We start from the raw sequence: 26064 nt of genomic DNA on the forward strand, positions 1-26064 counted from the left end.
CTACAGTAAGCCAATAAATATGCAGAGAAAAGATCAGATGACTAGAACGCACGATAATAAAGTTTGGTGGAAATGATTTCACATAATAGAGTCTCTCTTTTTTTATTTATTCGGTTGAAAGGTGTTTATGTTGTTTTATTTTATTTTATATGGTGGCTAAATGGTTTTGATGCTTAATTTGCCTGGTCTTGTCTGTTGCAAAGAATGCAGAACAATTTAATATAGCATAACAGACATTAAATCCTCATTTTCAATAGCTCGAGGCAAGCTAGCAATTATTGCTTTCTTTATGACATTCTACACAGTTTGCTCCAATTACTTAAAATTAGACCACATGAGTTTTTCTTCATGGGAGAAGTCCACATGCAAAGTCAAGAGCCTGGATATTAAATCATGTTTTTTTTCTGGTTTTATGCCTCTCTATGTGGGATATTCTCACGCATGGCACTCATAATCTTTGCAAAAAGTATGTACTACATAGTGATTCGCTACAAATACTCTCTGGCGTGTCAGTATGGGTTTAGATTTACTCAAAATAGAGCCGGTCCGACCATGGTTTAATGATTAAAGCGAGACCAAATGTTACAATGTTCAGCCATTATAAAGAGTGTGATATCAATTCTAATATTTTATTGACAGGACTAGTAGTCATATGATTATGGTTTACATGATCACATGCATACTTAACCCATACAATGGTTTTAAATTTTGGGAACCGCCATGGGTCCCTGATCTGATGCAGAACCCAGCAATTTTGGGTGGGACTACCTTATTAGGGTATATACACGTAAGCTTCTCTAATCTAACAGCAAACATCAAGGGAAGAACATATTGGTATTTTCTATTGTACATTCCCTTCTCTGTGCGAGAAGAAATCACCATCTGAGTTGCTTGGTGGTGGCTCACTCTCCTCTTTACAATCACAATACATGTATGCTCAATCAAACTCTATGGGGCACATTTACTTATACCCGGTCCCTGCGCGATCCCCAAGGTGCGATGTGGATGAAGTCTGCCGTGATTCACTAAGATCGCGCAACTGAGATCCTGCATGTGTCGCTTCCCCGCTCAGGTCCGCCGGAATACACCTTCTTCTTACCAGTGTATGTGAATGCATTGTCTTGCGAAACAATTGGAATTTAAAATCCCGTGCTTAGTCTGAATCAGTCGGGTTGTCAGGCCCCCCCCAATAATACAAAAAACTGTATTAAAGTTAATTTGTATTATCTATAAATTTATAATATGTAGAAATGTAGACACTAAAGATTTATAGCAAATAAGTGAAAAATAATATTATGAAAAATTGCAAAAAAAGCCTTAATAAGTAATCGTGTACGTGGGTAAATGAAAGGAATGTTTATTTATAGATTGCAAACTTGCCATAGTAAAAATAAAGCAAATCCGCCTGGAATTACCAATCCTGACATATTCTTTACACCTCTTAAAGGCCACAATGAGCAATCAATCAGAAGAATGGTGGAATGCTTTTAAAAACAACAGGACTGTATAGAGTGATACGTGGATCAGAGTGTAGCAAGCAAGCATGCTAGAAATGTTAGGGCATGTCTAATCCGTCTTAGCAAATAATGCTAATGGAATTAAAAGCTAGCCCAACCAGCATGTGTAATACAGAAATGGCCTCCTCACAGGTGCCTGCTCTCAGCACTGCTGCTAATTCACTAATAAATATATGTAATGTGAATGGAGATATATTATTGTTGGCAGAAGGGTCTGGACGGTAATGTCCTTTCGTCATACTTAATAAATATTGACACTGGATATAGGAGAAGTGGCCTGGCCTTGTTTTTTCTCCTAAAGAGAAAGTATCTAGTGTTTGGAATAAAAGGTGTAATAGCAATTTTAATTTACAATTTAATTTATTTGCATTCATTTTATTTTTGAATTTTATTGCTGTTCTGTTTGTATATTTACTATGCACATTTACATATTGGCCAAAATGCATGTTATGTACTGAGATTCTATATTTAATAATCTGGAAGCTTAATATTTAAAATGATGCATACATGAGTACTTCCCGGGGTGTAACTTGAGGAAGTGCAGAGGGTGTGGTCGCAACTGGGTCCAAGAGGCTTAGGGGGTCCACAAAGTGTCTACTTTACAGTATGAGAAGACTAGTACTATAAATATTAACTATACATTATTGGCTTGGGCCTGGAACAGATTTTGCAATGGGGCCCATCAGTTTTGGTTTACGCCACTGGGTACTTCAGGCTCTTCCCCCACAGCAGATGCCAGAAACAAGAATGATTGGGCATTTGAAATTTCTCGAAAATATAAGGCAGTAGCAGAGAGCTCTACAAGCAGAAAACATATATGCTTAGTTGAGTCAAACATGCATGTAACCAGTGGTTCGCAGGTAGGAAGGATGGCTGCTCGCAGGTTGAGAATATGGATTACAACTATTGACGATGCGTTGGCCTGCTGTGAAACTGTAAAGTTGAATCCAGGATTTGTGCATAAAATGCACTTTGTAGGAACTAAAATATGTCTAGTTGAAGTTATGATAGATGGTTAAGTAAGGTCATTGTCAAGTTTTGTTGAAACTAGAGAAATTTGTAATCTGTTTGGATGGGGCAATATTTTTGCACTTGGATGTATTTGTCTACTTCTGTAACACCCATTGAGTGGTGTTGCACTTGCATGTAATTTTAAGATGTGTAGAGTTGTGGCCCAGAAGTTCTTAAGGAATCTTTTTCATTGGAGCCCAGTAGAACGTTCATCTACCACCAGGGTCAAGGATTTTAAACCAAGCACGCTGACATACTGGTGTGTGTGTGTCCCTGGCAGGATCTGTTTTTCTTTTAGCTTCTTGTGCCCTGTTTTTTTCAAGAAAAGGCTCTTAAAAGTATGCAAATTAGCTTGAGTGGTTCTGGGATCCATAGGTGTTAATGGAGCCTGGAGCCCCTCAGGCTCATTTGTATAATTTAAAAGCCTTTTTTTCTTAAATACATTGGAATAAAGAAGACCAGATCCTGCCAGAGGGGGCGCAAACCAGCATGGAAGTGTGCTTGGTTTACAATCCTTCATCCTGGTGGTAGATGTTCTTTAAACTTATGCCTTGGTACGTGACTGTTACTCTAGTAAAACTAGATACACTGTATCCCTAGTTCTTTCAGTATTTGGTTCCATTAATCAGTAGCTTGTCAATTAGTATGTGGATAAGTTGTAGTTCCATGACAACCCTTTTAGTCTAAAATTTTTTTATAATTTTAATGCCTCGCAACTGGTTAATTGTCGGAATTCTCTGCATGACCCAAGACTCCGAAAATCCTGATCTCTAAAAGTATTGAATATGCTCCTTAAACTAGTTAATTAACATCTTTTAATAAGTCATTGAGAATGATGTAATTTTCCTTAGTTAAGTACATTTGAGTTCTCATAGGAAATCTTATACCTCTATTATCCATAAGATTAATTAAAAAAAAGCCTTTTGAATCGGAGCATTTGGCCTCTCCGTCTGATGATTAGACTAAGACAGTTATGTTAATGTCAGGCAAAATATGCGTTGAGTGACCTTAAGTTGGCGCCTGTTCAAGATCCCAGCATTTGGTTGATGAGCCACATAATGTGGAGGGCTTGGATCACGGTGCCAGAAGAAGTTCTGCTTTAATATTCTCACCCATTATTTCTTAATGTTTTAAATTAAATTTCAAAGTAGTGCGGGCAAGAGCTTATCTGATTGTTTGCTGGTGTGATACCCGCTCGATTCTCGCTCCTACTGTGTGCCAACTGAAGATAAAATGAATTGCCGAGGTTCTAATAGCTATTTCTTCACTCCGCTAATTCTTATAATTGCTACGTCTACGCTGCCTAATAATTAGATGATGTAAAATACAACTAATAAAAGAAGGACACACCTCACCATTTTGCGCTTTTGATTATTGACCGCACGCTGGTATTTTGTATTTGTTACAAAAAATGAGATCGAATGACAATAACGAAGGGCTCTCACTTATCTTGCAGCACCCCTACCCCTCAGAAGAACAGAAAAAACAGTTGGCACAAGACACAGGTCTCACCATACTTCAAGTGAACAATTGGTAAGTAATTTGACTTAGTGTTTAAACACAATGCGCGCTCCAGCCTCTGGCAACCTGCAGCTAATCATTTGAGTTACTATGGCACGCCCTGTAATTGCCTATTTTCTCTCGTAGTCTACTGATGCACACGTAATATGGCCTAAAGAATGTTTCCAGTGATATGAATGTTAATATGTCCGCAACCAATATGAATGTGTTCTGATGCTGCTTGAAAAAAATACACAGATATTGCGCTGAAATTAAATTAATACTGGCCAATGCCCATGAGAATGGCTCGAAAGGATTATAAGACATATTTGGGAATGGAGCAGAACCTGAACTTGTATCTACAAGACCCTTGTCTTTTTTATTAGTTTTTGAAAGTTTTTGTGTTGGTAAAGCTTCCTTCGTTGACTTAGTTTGTTGCCCTTTGCGGCCAGTAAGATTCAACCCAAATATAATATATATTACTTACTGATGTGTAATCACATCACATAAGTCATGGGATGTGACAGATAGGTAGGACAGACATCTAAGTAAGGTACAGCTTCATTGTAACCTCGAGCAGTACTCACAAATAATACTTAGACTGCTGGGGCAAATATTCAAAGAAAAACAGATGATATCCAGTAACAAGTCCATCCATGAAAAGACGTTTATTGGAAATAGTGGTTGAAATATAGACACGTTAAATGTTCGTCAATGGTGTCAAGAGCACCATAGAACTTGAACTTGTGCTGGTTATCTTCCATTTTCAATCTAGCTCCAATGCTTGAATCTAATCCATTATAGTTACTGCCCATTTATAAGAGCTTTAAAAAGGATATCCAGATTCAAAAAACTTGAATTTATAATCCCTCTTATGGAATTCTGGGTTAGAATCCTCATGTTAGCAAAACTGTGCAGAAGGTTTGAAAAGTTTCCCTTGCTTTGGTGGAATTTCCTGTCCTTCATTAGACACATAACCTATTCCTTTATTGTGTCATGCTTTATTCCCCCTGTGGTGGGGCTGCAGGAAAACATTCCACTTAGTGCCAAGTTTACCCCACCGATCATCAGTGATCACTGATCGTAATCACATTTTGTGATATCCTACTTGTTTAGGAACCCTAGGTAGTGATCATCAACATCTTTGATTTTTGACAAGTGGACATTAATGTAACAAAAAGTAAACTATGTACATTTACCATTCTTTCTTTCTTTTTTTTTTAACTTTTTATTGGAGACAGTCGATTATAAGATACAGCAAAAATAATACACCATATTTTGGCTCCATTTTACAATTTTTGATGTTAGTCTCCATTTCCCATTTTTTCTTATGGCTATTTTCTTAATCCTGCTTATATTTTTGGAAACAATTGGGATATGCCCCTCTTTTGTGTGGAGAAGGGGAGACCTATTTAGGCTCTCTCGTATTCCTTGCTATTGTTCACTATAGTGTTTTTTTATGTGGCTTGGTTTGATCTTTGAGCCTTATGTCTTTGTAGCTTATCATGTATGTAATGGTGTTTGGTTATGATCAACGCTTTCGGGGCATCTAGAGCTCCACGGACTATCACTAGCAGCAGATTTGTTGGATGTTTTCATCTCCGTAGTATATATATAGATATATAGAAAGCAGTACTATCAGATGTTCACACTTCATTACATGAGATGTCAGTTGTGTCAATATAATTCTGTGTAATCTCCAATGTAACACCTCCGTGATAACTAGCAGCGTCTTATGTTAGATTTGCCATTATAGGATTAATATCCAAAGTGCATTATCTGTGAGCGACAGGCAAACCCGCAGCCATAGACTAGAAAGGTTATCAATTCCTGTGACCTGAATTGCCTTGGGAGATCAATTTTCTGCTGCCCTATTAAATGCAGGGCAGCGATTGCAGGATGGTTTGTGAATGCAGATATGTTAGAGATGATGCTCTGTCATATTTCTGTCATGTCGTTGTTGATTTCGCAGTTAAAGGAAGATTTTCCTTCATAGCAGTCCCATAAAAAGAACATAAATGAATAATTAAATATTCTGGAAGATCATTTCAATATTTTATACAACAGTTTTCCTTCTAAGTTATCATTCACAGTTAATTGTTTCAGAACTTGTGCTGAGGATTTCATTGTTTTGCCTGAATTATTTACTAATCCAGGTCATTTTGGGGTGTAACTTTCAAGGACTAAAATTAAACCCTTAAAAGGGTTGTCCGGCTTCCTTCATTTTATGGGATAACTATAGGATCAAGTGGTGTAACAAAACTAAAGAACTTCTCCAAACCTTGGGGTGCCTCTAGACCCACCTGACTCCACTTATCACTGTTAACCTAAGGCTTTACCTGGGTCATAACCAAGTTGAGAACATTGCTGGGAGGAAGGTGGGAGGAGGGTTGAGTGCTCCTTACCCCTAAGCTAAAGCTTAGCTGACTGGGTTACGGTGCGGTGAGACACTGTGTGCTGACAGCAAGCACCATGAGCGGTTGCCATAGATCTCACGTACCATGGCGCCCCATTTGGTGGTTTGCATGGGGCCTAAGTTGTTATACAGAGGCTCCGCAATGACATTGCATTGACAATGCACACCCAATGTGTAAGGCTGTAGAGGATGTCCAATGCTGGATTGACATCACTGCTGAGTCTCTGTATGTCAACAGAAAATGTGGTTTACACCACCTGGGACCAGTAGGTAACAACATTTCAATCCCAGACAACCCCTTTAATATTAAGCCCTGGGAAGAAGGACAGGCAACAGAGAGCCCCTTACTCAAGTGGACACAGACATTCTCTTAGATGATGTGTGTGGTGTTAGGACATCCACATTTGATGCCCTTGAATACCATTTAACATATTAATATGTCTTATCACCTAGAGATGCAGCTTAAAAATGACCCCTATGCAAAATCTGTACCAGAGTATGGTATAGTATATAGGATAAAGGAGACACTTTATGGACTGTCCAATTCCTCTGGGCCCATCAGTGACTTCAACCTCTGCACCCCTTTTATAGAAAGTCAACTTATAGTAATACAGTTTTTATTCCATTCCATAGACATAAAAAAATCTTTATTTAGTAAAATATTGGATTATATTGGATCCATTGGAGTGTATAGGTGCAATATAGTAAAAATTAATGGTTTCATGTAATACCCCATTTGGCCACAGGTGGCCACTACTGTGAAAATGTATGCCTCTAAAATGTACTGTTGGCCCGGATCGGCAGCCAACCAACTGACGGCAACAGTTTTTCATCTGAAGGGGTTACCTATGATAGATAAAAGTATTATAAGATTCTTTGCATAACTGGAAGCTCTGATTTTCCAAAAATGTCTCTAGAATGTACTTGATGAACTAAGATTAGAAAAGATCTCACAATACAAACCCTCTACAATGTTATTTGCTCCAGGGAACAGCAAACAACTGATTTTTGATTTATTGTGCCTTTGTTCGTCTCTGCAAGCAATAGAACTTTCCAAAATTTTTGCTTTTCAGTCAAAAGACTGAGCCTAACTTGTTAACACACATGTACATTTCTGTATTATTAATGACACGCTACTGTAAATCACTGTTGCAGAGATTAAATAAAATGCTGAAGGGCAGCCTGGGTGCAGATCAGTCATAAATTATTGGCAGCAACACAGCATGTGGGAATACATGAAATGTGGATAAAAACATAAACTCATGTCTAGCGAGATGGTATTTAACAATGACTTAGGACTATGGAGTTCTCCATATGATTACAATGGCCGGTGTTCTCCTGGAGAGACCTCCTCATTCATGTGCACATATCCTTAGCTTTTGGGTAGCTGCAACACATACACTACCGTTTTGATGACATTTTTTAACATGATTTTTGACAGTTTTGTACATAGACGTACAATAGATGCGGTGCAATACAGGTGTAGATCCATCTAGTTAAACCTGTAGTCCTACAATGTTGATCCAGGGAAGGACAACATATGACAGATACCAAATGTCAAATAGTAGAGGAAAAAGTCTTTCCCATCTACAAATTTGGCGGTCAAAATGACTTCCTGGATCCATGTCTTGTCACCGCCATAACTTCTTGCTCTGTGTTGAAGAAAAGTTGGGATCATAGTAAATAGCAACTAATAATAGTATCTTTACGATTTCCTAGGGTACTGTGTGGTTGGCCACATCTGTCATGAATACTCCCAAAAATGAGCTATGAAATTCAAACTCAATTTTTCTTACCTCTTACCTCATTGGTTAGTGGAGTGGCAATATACATATTCAGCAGAAATCAACTTATTTCCTCTTAAATTATCAGGTGGCTAGTCACAGTCAATTATGGAGACAGCGAAGGTTAAAAGGATGGTCCATTTTTGGTAAATAGTTGATATTGTTTGTGTAATGAAGTTATACAATTTTCTAATATACTTTCTGCATCTACTACCATTCACAGTTTTCTCTATCTTCGCTTGCTGTCATTCAACAGGAAGCTTCAGTGTTTACTTCCTGTAGAGAAAAACGAGTCCTGTGATGTCATACTGGTGAACTGCTCATTATATCACGGAGAGTAATCGGAGCTGTGTCATCCACCTATGTGACATCAAATGACCAGGAATATAATGAGCTGTGCACCTGTGTAACATCACATGACCAGGGATATAACGAGCCGTGCACCTGTGTGACATCACATTACCAGGATATAACGAGCCGTGCACCTGTGTAACATCACATTACCAGGATATAACGAGCCGTGCACCTGTGTGACATCACATTACCAGGATATAATGAGCCGTGCACCTGTGTAACATCACATTACCAGGATATAACGAGCCGTGCACCTGTGTGACATCACATTACCAGGATATAACGAGCCGTGCACCTGTGTACCATCACACGACCAGGGATGTAAAGAGCCGTGCACCTGTGTGACATCACATTACCAGGATATAACGAGCCGTGCACCTGTGTGACACCAAGTGACCACGGTGTAGTTTCTATTCACAGGAAGTAAACAATGAAGCCTCCTGTTGAATGACAGAAAGGAGAGAGATAGAAAACAGTGAGAAATTGATAACAGAAAGTATATTAGAAAACCATACATTTTTATTAAACAATATAATTTTTTTTGCTAAAAGTGGACAATCCCTTTAAGTCTAATAGAATACAAGAATCCTTGATCTAATTTTGTTCACTAGGGGAGGCCCTTCATATTTAAAATATATTTTAATAATTAATATCCCAGTTAAATTCCTGAATTACACAGCATGTAATTTACATGAACAAAAAGTGCCAGGCTCAGCCATGAACTTCCTATGGGAATGTGTTGCCCTCACTGTAAGTTTAGCCAGATTGTTCCCTCGACTAACTAGAATTTATTTATTTTGTCTTTCCGATAGTCTGCAAATTATTCTTAACCAACCATTATTCATGATGAACTGTGTAACTGTTTTAATTATAGTATTACACTGAGCGCTCTTTTTTAGGTACCCAAATTACATCAATCAGCGCTGATCACCATATAAAATGCTATACAGTTACACATAGGAAAAAAAGTATTAATTGTAATCAGTCAAAAATGTTTAGCTTGCATATTGCCCCAGACAGACTTGGAGGGTTGCCAATCAGGCGATGTATTATTAGGGAAGCTGAACAAATAACTTACAGGCGTAGGAGCTGTTCCATCTCGTAGCTTGATATTGTCAAGAAGAATTTCCTTTCTTTATCTTGCTCTTTCAATAAACCATCTAAATATATATATATATATATATATATATGACAATGTACAAATGTATATATATATATATATATATATATATACATATATATATATATATATATATATATTTCCTTATAGACATATTTACCCATATTGTTGCCAAAATAGTTTCTTAATGGAGATCATAAGTCTTACCGATGGTAGATGTGTCCTAATAAGAGGTAACATCGTTCCTCAGGACTTCTTTTATAATGACCATTCACCATGATTACAGCAATATAGAGTTATAAAAATGTTGCTAACTAGCCTGGGGTGCACCAGCTACATCACCGGAGTGCCTCAGAGCAATTCGGACCTGGTGGGACTGCTAGTGGGACAGCGGAGTGAATAAATTATCGGACAATATGCTCTGAGGTGCTCCGGTGACTTTAATGGTGTGACCCAAACTAATTAGCATAATTGTTATTACTCTATATTGTCACAATGGTAGATGTTCTTTAAGGCCCCAGAGATCAGATTAACTCCAAAAGGTCACAGGATTCTGTTGATTCTGGTCTTTAAAAAAAACCAACCACTTTATGGAATTAGAGGGAATAGGGTCATCCCGCATGTTTTACATTGTATCAGCTTCTATGGGATGCCAATACAGTTTAAATCTTTGGCAGAGTGTGGAGAAAGAGACTCACTGCAACTCTGTTAACAAAGTATGTAGGGTTTAACCGTAGATCTAACAGTTATCATAAAAGGGGTTGTCCAGAAATAGTAAAACATGGCTACTTTCTTTGCATAAATAATGGCACACCTGTCCATGGGTTGTGCCTGGTAGTGCAACCTCTCTCCATTAAGCAAATCAGTTGTACATCAGTTGTGGAAGGTTGTATTAAATAGAAAATCTTTGACAACTTTAAGGGGACACCTTGCAAATAAAGTGATATCATTCTTGGGAACCTCATTCACTAATTGTAATCTGCAATGCAATGTGACAGGAAGTGTTCAATTACTCAACAGCACCACTAGAGGTTAAATCGAGTATTTGATGCTTCCTAATTAAATCAATACATTACACAGACTTAGAGGATCCACTCATCAACACTATGGCTAATAGGTTAACATTCTGGTCTAGGACCTTCTCTATTAAGGCTTCATACAGGTGGCCACAAGCTTCACCCGGGCAGGAACCTGATGAAGCACATGGCTGAGTGAAGATGGGTGAGCACTGCTCACCTCTCTCCTCTTTGGTGGTCGCCCGGCTCCGTCATTGTGTGGTTGGACAGTCTATGCTCAACATGGTATGCCTGTGCACCATAGACCCATATGGGGGTCGTGAGATGGCTGCAGTTTGTGTGGCCAGTTCACAGCCTCTACACATGGCCTCAAACTAGCCTCAAAAAATTATGAATTATTACATTTTCTCTCCCCATAAGTGGTTAAATCTAGTCTAAATGGCAACCCGTATGTTATTGTTTTCATTATCAGTTTGTGTTCTCTCTCTGGATACATTTTTCTGTACCAGGCAATTTCATCTCTCCTCCTCCACTGCCCACACACACATTTCCCTCTTGTATATTTTTAGTTCCGAAGTTTTAATACTCTATGGGTCATATAATTACATGTACAAAACACAAATGTTCTTTACATCCCGATCTTCCCTGGAGGCAGGTACAAGTACACAATTTGGGGTACAACTTTCTCATCATACACTAACCTTACATTATCCTTTAGAAAACCATCACAGTTTAGATCATGTTTATCCCAATAAGGATTTATCCTCATTATCTGTCTAAAATGTGGTGGCACATTAAGTAGAGGTATCACCTACAGATGCATTTTTTTAGGATGAACAAATGTTATCATAGTTAAACTTTTTGATCTGTTATTTTTTTAACATTTTTGTAGATTTTTTATATGTGTTCCATTTTTAAAATGAAGTATAATTGAAGTTTGTAGAATTTTGTGGATTCTACAAATTTAACCAAAATTTTACTACAAAATCCAACAGCAGAATTAAGATTAAGAGACGTGTTGTATTCAATGTTTTTAGAGTCAAGAAACATTTGTTGGGAAAAACATAGTACATTTTATGTACCGGTAACCAAAACAATTGTTAACATTTATAAAATAGTAATGTAGGGATGTAAATGTGACCCGTTCCTTTCCAAGCTCAGTGCGAGGCCACAAGGGCAGAAGTGTACGAAATGTAAAAGGAAGTTCACAAATCATATGAATTTGACCTTGATTCAATGTTTTTAGACATGTAGCCTAAAGAAATTATTTTTTAAGCTGGAAATTTTGTTACATCCATTCGACTAAACCTTGGCTTTTCCACATGGAAAACAATGGTACTTATCTCCACAGAATTGCAGAGACTCAATTCACATGTATGAAATTCCAAATTTGTTGGAAATTATATGGATTATGCTGTGGTATCCTAAGATTGTGCACTCATCCTAATAGAAAAGCTTTCAAAACCTTTGTATTAATGAACCATTGACAATGCTTGGAATTCAACTCCAAGTTTTGGTGGACCCTGACCAAGATTCAAGGTTGGGGATGGCAACCCAAATGGGCACCGCATTGGCAATTCACATTGGATCATGTTCTTTAGGAGGACTGTTTGGGTCATTGTTTTATTTAGTTCAGGCTCCCATATAACTTCCATTTGGAGGATTCATATTTAGAGTAACGCCCTTACTCACTATTACTACTCAATGTGCTCTACTGTATAACACACGTTTCTGAGCATCACTTTGGTTTATTCCCTCCGTTCATGATTACATGACTCCATTGTGATATCTAAATTGTAACTTTCAAAATGACTTTAAAAAAAAAAAGCATTTTCAAAACCTTTTTAGCTAAAACCTTGGAACCTCTGAGAACTCCACACGTCAGGTTTTGGTCTGTTCTTGTTAAATCTCCCTAAGTGTGTTTACACAAAGTATGACTTTCTGGTATTTCGTTGCTTGCTCAGACCTGATCCACACCTATTTTGAGTCAACAGTGGCCAAGAATGGTGCAGAGCAATTAAGCACAGCAAAAACGTAGCACCAGCAAACTCAGAAGTGTGTGCCCTTAGAGACCTCTTCTCCCTTACATCATCCTGCAGCCCCGGGCCATGCCTCCATAAAACAAACTGCGTTTCGAGACGTTAAAAAGCCGGTCTGAAATATTGAAAATGGGGCAAATGTTGCCTCCTTGTTGGATAAAACAATTTTCTCTTCTTAAAAAATGAAGGAGAGCCAGAGGCATGAGGGAAGGAAGTGCATTTGAAGGCATATATTGGGCAGAGCGCGCTGTGTGTGTGTAAATGATGCATGGCTTTCTGTATCAGCATTAAAGGCTTTAGAGATTCTTTTCACTGAAAAGGAGGCGGCAGCACACTTAAAATAAAATCTGGGTCATTTAACAGTTCCACTAATATTTTATAAGGCTTGTGTATTTGTTGATGCCAACCTGATAGACCGTAGGCTCGGCCGTGCCTATTAATACTCATCTACTTACTAAATAACCACTGTGATACATAGACAACATAAACAAATGCCGGAAATATCGCTCCCAGCAGTTTAGTCTCTTTCTGTGGATAGTTTATAAGATGAGGAAATAGATCCTATGCTTCTCGGGCCGTTCTTACAAGGCAATCGACATAGTAAATAGCGACTTCCACTAACCTGGAGCGATCTATATGTAGAGTCTAAAGTGTTTCTGTTTGATGTATTCTTAGGTTACATTGCTCTTGTTCTGTTTTACTAGCACATATGTAGGGAAGAAGCCTAATATATACAAGTCTAATGAGATCCTAATTCAGATTTTCCAGGATAAAAATTGTTGACTTACCTTAAGGAGGTTGTACCAAGTTAGGTTGTTATCCACTGGATTGTGGATAACAATCTGGTCGGGGAGGATCCGATTGTGAGGTTAGGAATGGGGGTCCCCATTCACTACTACAGGATTGCTGGAAATGACAACGCACTCAGCTACATGTGGCACTCCTATTCACTTTCCATGAGAGTGCTGGAGATTTATAACACTCTCATATATAGCAGCAGGATACATGCTCAATCCAATTCATGAAAAAGGGAACCCCATTCTCATGATAAATGGGGGGTCCCTTCCCGTGTTCCGTGAGGGGCCCCAACCTGTGCATAGGGGATACCAATTCAACTAGGGACAACCCCTTTAAGGATAAATCCTTAATATAAGTTTGGTGGAGGTCTAACAATCAGCACCCCTACAGTCCAAAAACCTGCTGTAAAAGGAGCCCCAGTGTGCATGAATGACCGATGCTGCACATTGTAGTCATCGTAGTCAATGTAGTAAAGTGGTAGTCAACCACTGGCATGTATGGAAAATTACAGAATAGTTGAAAATTCAATTTCTTTTCCCCCCTGGTTTTGTAGCTCCTAGCTACAAAATGAAGAGCAGCTCTGGAGGACTAACTGCTGCTCTAACAAGTGAAGTACTGTGTAGTTTGAGTACTTGTCATATCGTTGAGATATATGAAAGTCTATTCTAGGTAGTTCCACCCTTTAAGTAACTAATCTATCCCGCTGCACATACCGCTACGCCTGCAGATACTATGAAAATGCCTTTTTAATCCACTGTGAATGACTTCAGTAAAAAAAATTATGTAAATTGTGACATTTCCTGTGTTTGTGTAGTTTTGCGTCGTCAAACACTCCATCACCGAAAATTCAGACTTCCATGCTGAGCTCGAAGAGAGAAGAGTGAGACTGTAAACATAAAGCTATACGTGTCCTCGTCATTGTCCTCGCATCATTTCATTTGTCAGCTAATTGATCATTTTTACCCTGGGTGTTTTATCATATCCTTCCACTGGAAAAGCTTTGACATACTGCTAGCTTTTTGCTACATGGTACAAATTTTTCATTACTGCCCGAGGTGTAAAACTGGGCTTGAAGGAAAATCTTCTGATTCGTATGATTGATGGTCTTGCTGTGATTTGAGTAAATTCCAATATTATGTTTCTGAAGTAGGCGGTTAGTGAAGCATACATACAACCAAGACCCCCCTCCCCCTGCCCTGTGAATAATGTTATGCAGTTTGGGGTCCTCTTTTTATTCAGACAGACAAAGACTGATTCAAGCTGCCAAAATATGACTTCATAAGTTGTTGCTCGTGGTTTCTTTGAGTTTCCGGAATGGCTGTAAATTGAACAAGTATTGAAAGTTAAACATATGAGCTTGTTACTTATGATGATTGGATATAAATGAGCCCCTTCTTTATTAGATGAGGGGCTCTGGACAGTCACATTTCAGTTAATTGAAGGGGAGTGTGAAAATTTTAAGTGGCCTCTAAGTTCTTTAGATTTATGAAATTTTTTTTATAAAACAGCTGTTTGTAGGCCATAACTGGTACTGCAACTCATCCTACTTCAGGTAAATGGGGCTGAACCATACTAGCCTACATGATCGACACTCAAAGGGTCAGGGAATGGAAGTTCTCCTTATGGAGACATTGACAACTAAGGCAACCTTGCAGTCGTGTGGAGACTTATAGCCATTGCTGCTCCACTAGGGGGTTCTGGGAAATATGCAAATAAGTTTTCCAGGATGTGACTAGGAAAACCAGACCTCTTTAGCTCCTTTAGCCCCTCTTACCAAAAAGCATAACTTTCAGGAAACCTAATGACTGTTTCTTGAAAGAAGTGTAGGAACTATTTTTAGAACATTGAAGTGAACAATTATAAACTTCTGGCCTCTCTACAGAACATGGAGCTCTATGCTCTGTTTTTGCTTGACTGAAACTACTGATTGGTGCAAAGATTGCTGACTATCCAATCTGAACTGAAACTAATGAACTACATAGGGACATACACCTATGACAGTAGCATTGTAACTCAATTTATTCATAAGTTTCTAGAAAAAATTCCTAGAATTGTAATTTTATTTTGAAAAATGAGGATTTACAGAAAGATACATGGCAGCGAAGGTGAACCGGTACAAGGCACAAAATAAACTTATTAGGTGGTCATTTCACACCGGCCTTTGGCACAGTGTATGGTTCAGGTAAACACCCTTGGCAAACAATGTAACAATTGACTCCATCAGAGTCGAGCTTGCCTGTGGAAAACAATAGCCGCTCATATTTCCCAACTTTGATCATACCTCAGTCTGGTGAGGTAATTGAAAATCCTCTATTTGTTTGAACCGGTTTCTATGATAAAAATGGCATACCCCCCCCCCCCCCCCCCTCAGCGATTTAGGTTAGATACATATCAATATAGATAAATATTAGATCGGTAAAGATATGCTGATTGATTGATATTTGTTAGATGATAGATAGATCTCTCTGTACATATGTAAGCTGCATATGAAGTAGATATAAATTATACAAGTCATACACTTGGACCACATATACTTTTACAATATTACGAGTTTTACAGTGTCTTGTTATATGCTGCCTCCTAAAATCTGCAATGTTTTCGATGTCTGTATCCTCGTTGTATATTCAGAATTGCGTATGACTGAAGAGCTGCATGGGAATAAAGTATGATGATCATAAAGATAATTAGTTGTTCCATTGCAATAAAAGCTAAAACATTTTTATGTAATGACATTTAATTAAGGGAAAGCTGTGGTAGCAGTTTTAAAGAATTTTTTAAGGCAAATGATACTTGTTTGAGAGTGTTCTGCACATTAACTAATTAACATTGGAGTGTAATTTACACTGTTCTATTCTACCGGAAAACTAGGACTCCTCCGGAATAAAGGAAGAATAGTATTAAAAATGTTCTGAGTCTCCTAAAACTTTCTTAATTGGAGAAGGTTCTCTTTTAGGGTCAGTTTTTTTCATCAAGTTGTGAACTCCAGGTGACATTAAGCGGTTTTCATATCAGGACAACGCTTTTCCCTGGGGCATGGTTGAAGGGGGATCAGAGCTGATATTTGAATCTGGGTCTAAATGTCTGATGATGGTCCCTCTATCACATAACAAACATCAATATTCAATATGGTACGTGGTAGGTTGATGTGCGGGGGCAAGGGGGTGGTTTTAAAATTGTACTGAAGCCTATTAGCTATAGAGCTGCCCTTTTTATATGTCCTCTCTATTGGTCAGAACAGTGAGACACTATATTTCACTCCAGTAGCCCCATTTGTGCTACATAGAAAACTAGCGTAAATGTTACTTGGTATCCCAACTGTTCCTTCAACCTGGCTCACGAGGGTCTAGTCCTTTACCCATACCATACCTCATATCATAAAAGGTTCATAAGGCACCAACCATGGTTTCCACTCTTACTTTGTTATGCCTGTTATGAGAAGTGATCCTGTACATGTTACTATGAGCTGGATGAGGTCAACCTGAGCCTCAGGGGGCTTCTTCGAAGAGACACATTCCCTTCCTTGCAATATTACATTATGAGTAGAAAGAACTGTTTATATATCTTCAATATTTGGGCCATTTTCTTTATATATTACTGTTCTAAGTAGATTTTAGACCTTCTGGGGTCATTCATGTCTACCAAAACAGTTATCTGTATCTAAATGTCCTCAAATATATATTGTGAGCTACTGGATATGTGAAAGATCTGAAAGCTACACTGTTAGCCTGAGGTTAGATCATCATGAAGGAACATTCATCTGTTATAGTGAACAGGTTGAAGCTTGTAATGTAACCTGAACATGTAGTCAGGTCCTTATCTCTCCTAAGCCTGGTCACTTGCCCTTTTAATGATAATCTATATATACTGGCGGTCTCGAATCTACTTCTTCAATAGTTCCCCTAAAACCACTCTTTTTTTTCTTAAAAAACATTAGAATGGCATATTTTGAATATTGCTTTCTTGGGATCTCAAGCAAAGCTCTGCCTGTGGGTCTAATATACAACTCCTCCCTGAAGGACACTGTATAGACTCTATTTCTCTCTGCTTTTTCAGAGCTTTTAGCTGTATTGGCATCATGCGGATGCTGATACAGTCTACAGCACACATGGTGAATATGGGCAGCATCACGCTTTTCCCCAACACCAAACTAACTGTCATTCTTGGAGTACTGACTGCATAGTAGTGGAGTTCTCCTGATCTCTGGGACCCCCAAGCATGTGCATGGATTGTATTATGGTTCAATCTGCCCCTGTGTATGGGTATCTTTTGACTTTGCTTTGGTTTGTGAAATTTGAGCCATTCTTTTAACCCCTGTGGATAGCTAGATACTGCAGTTAGATATTTTTGTTCCTACTACCAACAATGACCTCAATGCACTAAGCAACTCCACCAAATTTGTATAACATTTAGACTATTGTTTAGAACAACAACTGGTGTGCAAAGTGAAGCCTTCTGGTACAAAAGCATTAGGATGAGGGGAGAGGTCAGAGGCCATTTTGGAAACAAACAGCTGGACCAGTTTATTTAAACAGATATGAGGATGGGATGCTGACCTCAGTTTGACTTCTCCTGGGAGGGGCAAGAATGCCATTTTATTACCACAGAGAAAGAAAAGTTTAGTTCTTCTGTCTTGAAAGCAGCCTTAAGGCAAACAAAGAAGTGGATGTTTTGCACACCAAATTGTGAGACAAAAAAAAATCCACATTTTTGAATGCGTGCAAAAGAAACTAAAACTAAAAAACTCTTTCTAAAATATAACAATTTCTAATTATAGTTGATTAAAAAATAAAAAAAATATATTTTCAGAAGTTTTCTGTATTAATGGTTAGACATTTTAATTTGCCATGTCTAATGAATGAGAGTTAACAGAAAAGGACAGTTGCACCAAATGGAAAGTTCTGTGGAACTGCAGCCAGGGAACAATGGCAAGTGGACCCCAGTCTGAGGAGGCCACGGGAAAGTGTTTATGCTCAGCCCTCCTGCTAGGGAAGGTATTCAGAAATTTGTGTATATCACAAAGGGTGGGATACATGCTCTCTAAAGTGAAGGTCAAAGAGGCTTTCCGTAACAATAGATTTGTTTATTTCTTTTTTCTAATATTACTTTTATGACATTGAGTATTGAATAAGATTGTTGCCCGTGTAACCCACCAAAAATTTAATAAATACTGTTTAATTGGACAATCAAGGAAGACAGTTGAATAGGAAGGAGGGAGGGGTTATTTCCCAAGTCCTCGTTAAATCTTTGCTTCATGAAGCTTATTGGAATAGAATACAGAGGAATTCTACAACTGCGTATTCCCTACGTGCTCATAATTTCATTTTATTTTTGTGTTTACACTGCGTATTACCTTGATGCAATAAAGTTTTGCATTTCGGGAATCGGCAACATCATCCCTAATATAATATTTAAAGTTAACAATAATTGATTAGTAGAAAAAAAACATAAACATTTTATTAGATTACAAAAAATGTAGTCCCAAACCAATTTATATATTTATTAACATTTTTTTTTAATTAAGTAGTATAGTTTTTAACATTTCTATATAATGAGTAAAAATAATCTAGATAATAAGATTGTTAATGCTACTAAAGTTGATAGCGTTGGCTGGTGATAAATTACTATAATTTTAGTTGGTCAATGAGCGACCTTATTTTTTTTTTTGGTTGACCTTTCGTGATTTCTGAAGAAAACCGGATTATAACAGCAAATGGTCTATGGCATTGACCTTCTTCTGACCCCACTCTTTGAATAAACCAAAGAAAAAAAAAGTAGTCTCTATAAGCCGAATGCCTTGTTCTGAACTCCCCAGCAGTGTGAGCAAATGGTGATAAAACTCCAGACGTTCTCTCATTTGATGGTATATTGCCATCACAGTTCATTATCTTAATAGTGGGCATTAAAAAAGAATTAAACTCCAAAGAAGGAGAGGGGGATTTTAATAAAAGTTGTGAATTAGTCGAAAAAGATATGGATAGTCTTGCATGGCTTATTGTATTAGGCTTCTCCCCTCCATGCCATTTGTGATTTTTGTCCCTATAGAATAGGAACTGGAATGGTACACATATTATTTTTCAGCAAACCTGACTAATTCCCTCATGTAGAGCTTAAATGGAAAAGTCCAACTGTGGTAAAAGCTGACAAACATAAATCAACTCAGAAGCCCCAGCTTGTACTCCAAGAGGTCAGAAGGGGTTACGTGGGCTCTGACTGCTTAACCCAGCATGTAGAACATCTGACTAAACTACTTCAGTCTGACTCTTTGTGATGGTCAGAACCCCAATATGATATTTCATGATTGTTAACAAACCCCAATAACCTTAATATGTTTTGTTGTCTCTTCCAGGTTTATAAATGCTAGAAGAAGAATAGTCCAGCCTATGATAGACCAGTCCAATCGAGCAGGCAAGTCCACAATAGTAACTGTTTTCAAGTCACGCAGGCGAAAACCATCCTCAAGCCATTCACCGGGAGGTCCAGTACCTGGTAAATAAATTAAGTGCCGGGAGAAAAGAAAAGTAAAAAAAAAAAAAAACTTTTTGTACTAACTTTAGTAGTACAACAATTGGTTTTATTTGACGTCAAAGAAAATTGCTCCATATTTTTACTTTTTGCATTAGTTTTTCTCCTCAGCTATACTTTCTGCTACTTTGACCACTCCCTGGTGCATGGCTTGGTGTGGAATGGCTGTAAACTTTATTACCTGTCAAAAGGGTAAAAGGGTCAGTATCCCTTATGGGACTCGGTAAAGTTCAAAGACGTTCATTGAGGTATTTTTTTTGGGACCTTAACAACCTTCAGACATTTAACTTAAAAGCCAGCCTGTTGTGTTACTATACAAGGAAATGTCTATGTCTCGTTTTAAGTTTCTTCGGGGATTCTAAATCTGTATTACTCATGTTGGATACTCTTGATTCCCATCAAGGGGTATCGACATTACTGAAATATTGGCATGCTGGTCAAAAAATACGGTGGTGGACTTCTGTCTTAACTACTTGTTTAGTATTTCACATGTTACAAATAACATACTAACGTTGGAGATTCATTGAAAGCCAGGAAAACTTTAATAATCCGTTATTTTTTTTTTTGTTGGTCTTTTTGTCAGTATATCATGTAAATATTACATTCTAACAATTATGTTATGCATTACAGTAAGTCAAGGTACACCTTATAACCCAGACGGACAACCAATGGGTGGTTTTGTAATGGATGGTCAGCAACACATGGGAATCAGAGCGCCAGGTAATTTTTTTCTAATTGTAATTTTTAGCAATTTTTTTAAAAAATGTATTTGTACAAATAGGTAAATGTTTAGTTTGAGCTTTTACGTCTTTTGCTATATCTTTACCTATCTGCAAATCATTATATGGCTACAATCTGGGTGCTTTTCTTTATCTTGATTTCTTTGGGGTTGGTTTTTGACATGGTATCTTTGGTTTCTCTGTTCACTTCTCTGATTTTCTGGCATCTTCTTGGATTTTTATCTCCCTTTTAGGACCTATGAGTGGAATGGGCATGAATATGGGCATGGAGGGGCAATGGCACTACATGTAACCATCAACTAGTTAACCAATGGCAAAGCAAGGGGGAAGTAAGTACAACAGGGGACGGATGCTCTGTCTACGTTGCTCGAGGAGTTGTTTATTATTTTTTGCACTGTGGATTTTCCTGATTTGTGTTCTCCCTGCCCATAGCTCCATGCTTGTTCATTCCTTTTCCAAAAAAAAAAAAATCTGGGTATCCTATTTTGTTTCCTTCTGATTTTGTTTCGTTCTGCTTGCATATATTGTACATTGACTCGTTGTGTTGTTGTTGTACAGTACTGACCACATGACTAAACAAGAAATAGGCAGTAGGTGGGGGGGGGGGAGGTTTCCATGGCAACAGACTGATTTGCAAAATGTAAGCAGTCTGCATCAGTGCAAGGAGAGGAAAGAGCATGTCCCCAAAGTGTCATAAATCTGTCTAACCACAGTTGATGCATGAGTTACACTTCTTCACTAACCTGCAAGATACCAATACGCAAACATGGGCTTCTTGAAGCAAAATAAGCACCATCTTTCTACGAAAAAAAGAAAGAAATAAAAAAAATTCCAGCCGCTATTTAAGATCCCACACAGGAAAACTTTGAATTTCCACTTTGCCTCTCTTTGTCCATCCTGTATAATAGGATTACGTGTGGAAAAGGGAAAGTAAAAGAATACAAAATAGAGGTGTGCACAGCAGGTTCTTCAGCTTTGCCTGGGCTAATTGACTATATCCAAATTAAGTATGCCATCACTTGCAGTGTGACAAATGGATTTGACTCATTCAGTATACAAAAATAGAGATCATTAATGCAATCTACAGCGGCAGGCCTAGTGAAGTCTGGAGAGGGGGGAAAAAAAACGGACCACAATCTTGCTTTGTTTTTTTCAAAAATATTATTCTCTCCGGAGGAATGTAGACGGGTTCAGACCCAAACTGAATTTCGGTTATTGTTCTGCGTAGAAAAAGATGCTGTGGTTTCTCCCTACTTGTGAGTCTGATGTTACCCAGAATCAACCATCGAGGCTACGAAGGCACCAGCCTCTCTCTCACACATCATGAACATTTCCAGTTTAGTTAATCTAAATATTGTTTCTTAATTTCTGGGTCAATTAAATTTCAATGCTGTATGCTATGCTTCATAACCAATTAAATTAATAGGATATTATGAAAAATATCATCACTTTTGATTAAAGACCAACCAGTATGTTATAGTTTCCAAGCAATTTTCTTTCGAAAATAAAAAGAAGGAGAAAAAAAAAAGAAAAAGCGTTCCTTTAGGCTAGATTAAGCAGCCTTTCATTGCTGGAGCCCTGAGACCTGAATCCAAGGTGTTCACGCTGCAACATTACTTAGAACTAAAGCCAATTGAACCTACTTAGAAATAGCGTTATGCCTTTCACCCTTGATGATTATGGAGCTTATAGCTCTCTGAGACAATACACCTGTCAGTTTTCATCAACTATAGCAAACCATGCAGAAGACAGAGGCCCACGGAAAGCAGGGGGGCTATTGTTTTACGTTCCGTTTCCTCATTGTTCTCAAATTTAGTGAAAGCTTGACTGAGTTTGTAGTCTGATTTATTTTAAACGTTCATGATCACAAGGAAGGAATTAATTGCTAACAGTTATTGATTTCTTGTATGTACGAAGGAAAAAGGCCTCCCGTTTAACAGCCATTCTTAGTGCATTCTATTTTGTTGACAATATTTTACAAGACTACCACTTTTGCCCAAAATTGCAATTAGGGTTTCCTTTACCTTAGGAAACTTTTCAGATTCTAGTTTCACCCTTCCCGCCACGCCGGATCTATTAGAGGCCTTGGCCTCCTGATCAAGCAGGCCTCACTGCCGGGCAAGTCTATGCCAATTCCTGGCGCATGCTATAGGTAGTGCACAGGCACAAGGCACGTAGACCCTGCACCGACCAACTCTGCTGCCTGGTATGACCACTTCACGGACCCATTCATTTCTCTACATGCCCACTAGGCGTGGAGTTAGCATAAGAGGGTAAATAGTGACAATTCCTGGCTAATCCAGTACTTGTACTCCAGAAAACTTGCATAATAGCTCTGATAAATCTGCCCCAATACTCCAGACATAAATTTGATTGGTTCCTCAGAAATGCCAAATCTGCCCATTTGTTACATATTGTTTTGAACAAATAATTAACTGTTGATATCTTTTGCAGGACTGCAAGGTATGCCAGGGAATTACATATCTTCGACTGGTCCGATGGGTATGAGTATGGGACAGCCAAGTTATCCTCCATCGCAGATGCCCTTACACCACGCTCAGCTGCGACATGGGCCGTCTGTGCATACCTACATTCCTGGACACCATCACCACCCAGCGATGATGATGCACGGGGGACCACATCACCCTGGAATGCCGATGTCAGCACCTAGCCCCTCAGTACTTAATACAGGCGATCCAACGATGAGTGGGCATGTAATGGACATCCATGCTCAGTAATTTAAGGGAATATGTCTTGTCTGCAATGACACGTACCGTGTTTCTGCCACAACGGTGGTGTTCCACTCATGGAGTCCATGTAGGACCATGACCGTTTTTGACAAAGAGACGTGCGAAAAAGGCAGAAACGGGATGCTGAAATCAAGTTTGGGGACACAATAAATACATATATAAGACATTAAGAGAACAAAGAGTGAAATATTGTAAATGATAATATACTGTTAACCATATTATGTTGTTTCTTATAGATTTTTTTAAAAAAATGTGAAATTTTTCCACACTATGTGTGTTGTTTCCATAGCTCTTCACTTCCTCCAGAAGCCTCCTTACTTAAAGAAAATAAAGCCTTACAGTTACCCTGCAGATGACCGAAAGTCCTCATTTGCAGGTCATTTTAAAGCATTACAATAAGTATGTCAGGCAGAAGATTTTTTTCTTCAATGCAAGGATTTCAGCCATGCGCTCTTTCTCTGCAGCTTTGTCTCTCGATTTTTTTTTTTTGTCTCCCTGTCTCTTTCTCTCTAGCCTGGGGCTTGAATTTGCATGTCTAATTCATTTACTCACCATATTTGAATTGGCCTGAACAGATGTAAATCGGGAAGGATGGGAAAAACTGCAGTCATCAACAATGATTAATCAGCTGTTGCAGGCAATGTCTTAAGGAGACTGGTAGGATGAGGCATGGAAACCAAAAGGCAATGTGTATGGAGCATAATTGTCACAACAGAGCATCAGTGTCCCCATTCAGCAGCGACAACAACCAATATGTGCAGAACTTCCGGTGTCATACTGCTCAAAAGCAAGAACTGTAGAAGATTTATTTTTAATACATTGACTTTCTTTCTCAGCAAGGCATCAGTCACGCATACATTTTTTTCCATAGTCCCACCATGGAACATTTATGTAAACATTGTAAATAAATTTTGTGCAAAAAGGACTGGAAAAGAAATCATTGTATTGTTGCAATTTTTTTTTGTATAAACAGAAGACTGGTATGAGTTGGAATGCAGATTAATTTACTAGGTGGAATAAGCTAATTATATTTCTTTTTTTTGTGCTAAAACTAAATGCTTGTCAAGATTTTTCTTTCTGTAGGGACGAAAAAAAAAAAACTAACATGATTTACTGCCCATGGTTAAAGTTGCCTTAAAGCTTAAGGGGTTGTCCAGAAATTGAAAAACATGGCTGCTATCTTCCAAAAACAGTGCCTTGACCATGGTCTGTGCCAGTATTGCAATTTATCTGCATAGTGATCAATGGAGCTAAGTTGCAGTACCAGCACAAACCATGGTTAGGTGTGGCACTGTTTTGGAAGAAAGCAGCCATGTTTATCAATTACTGGACAACCCCATTCAACTACACTTGTAACCCACAATTAATAAATCAAAGGGTGATAATAGTAAACTTTATAATAAACTTTATCAAAGTAACGTGATCCCTCACAACTACCTATCTTCCTACTTTTAGCAGTGTGTATGAATCAGGTTTCTCTTCTATACTCACACTGACAGCTGATAAATAAGGAGAAGCTGATAAAGTAATCAATGATTCAACGCTTTACAGTCCCTACATAGACTTAACTCCTTACAGAGCTGAATTATCAAGTGAAGTATTCTCTAAGTATGTGATGAATAAGGCTCAGCTCTCGTCTGCATTAGGGGTTTATGTCACACATTATTTTTTAGTCTTCCGTTGAGCTATTGTTCCCCATTAACTCTTCTGTTATGGAAGTGGAAAAAAATTGGACTTCTGCAGGTGTGAACTTAGCCTTGAAGGGGTATTTCCAAGAAGACAAAATTCTTAAATATACTTAAAAAACAAAATAAAAAATTTCAGAATTTCACAGATATAATTGCATCCTGTCTTTATCAGTCCTGGTGTTTACATTTTGGCTGTCCCTAGATATGACCATAAACTCCTGACTATAGTCGGCAGATACCTCTGGCATGTATAGCTTCTGACACCGGCACTCCCTGTCCAGCAGCAGACGCTCCACAGACAAGATAAGCTCTGGATCCGAGGGGAGCATAGCAGTGCTGACTGTGTGTTTTATTAATTAGGTAAGGTAGCAGAGCTCAGAATGTCATTGTGTCTAATATCCTTCTCATGACCCTGATCTATCTCATCTCTTTTTCTATGTGTCAAATACTAGAAGAATGTCCAGAAGCTAAATAACAATGTAGCTAAACCTGTACCCAGATAATGTAAGCACATTGTCAGCATACAAAATCTCATAGCACAGAGGATTTGTGAAGTTTCTGCTTAGCTAATGCCTCCCCACACTGCTGAATGTTACACTGACCATCAGAGGTTTCAAAGGTTTAATGACATTTTATTCGTGATTTTCAGGAAGGAAGTCAACCATGTATGAAATTTTTTAATAATATACCTAAGACGAAAGTTCACAAAGACGTTGTTTTCCATCCTTTTTATATGTGGCCTGATGGATTTGTACTTGTCTACACAGACTAAAATTTTCACCCAATGAGTGAATGTTCACCATTTTTAT

At 38.2% G+C, this 26064-nt stretch overlaps 1 protein-coding gene across 1 annotated transcript in view; it reads left to right on the top strand.

Annotated features, from left to right (window-relative positions):
* Positions 1 to 24623, top strand: part of MEIS1 (Meis homeobox 1) — a 124090-nt gene extending 99467 nt beyond the window's left edge. Inside the window, exons 9-12 of the mRNA XM_072140408.1 lie at positions 3985 to 4061; positions 19902 to 19960; positions 20708 to 20797; positions 23272 to 24623. Coding sequence (XP_071996509.1) covers positions 3985 to 4061; positions 19902 to 19960; positions 20708 to 20797; positions 23272 to 23555 — 510 coding nt within the window. The 3' untranslated portion in view covers positions 23556 to 24623. The remainder of the gene's footprint in view (positions 1 to 3984; positions 4062 to 19901; positions 19961 to 20707; positions 20798 to 23271) is intronic.
* The last annotated feature ends 1441 nt before the right edge of the window (positions 24624 to 26064 follow it).

This window comes from Engystomops pustulosus, chromosome 3 (assembly GCF_040894005.1).
Source record: "Engystomops pustulosus chromosome 3, aEngPut4.maternal, whole genome shotgun sequence".
NCBI classification, from domain to species: Eukaryota; Metazoa; Chordata; class Amphibia; order Anura; family Leptodactylidae; genus Engystomops; species Engystomops pustulosus.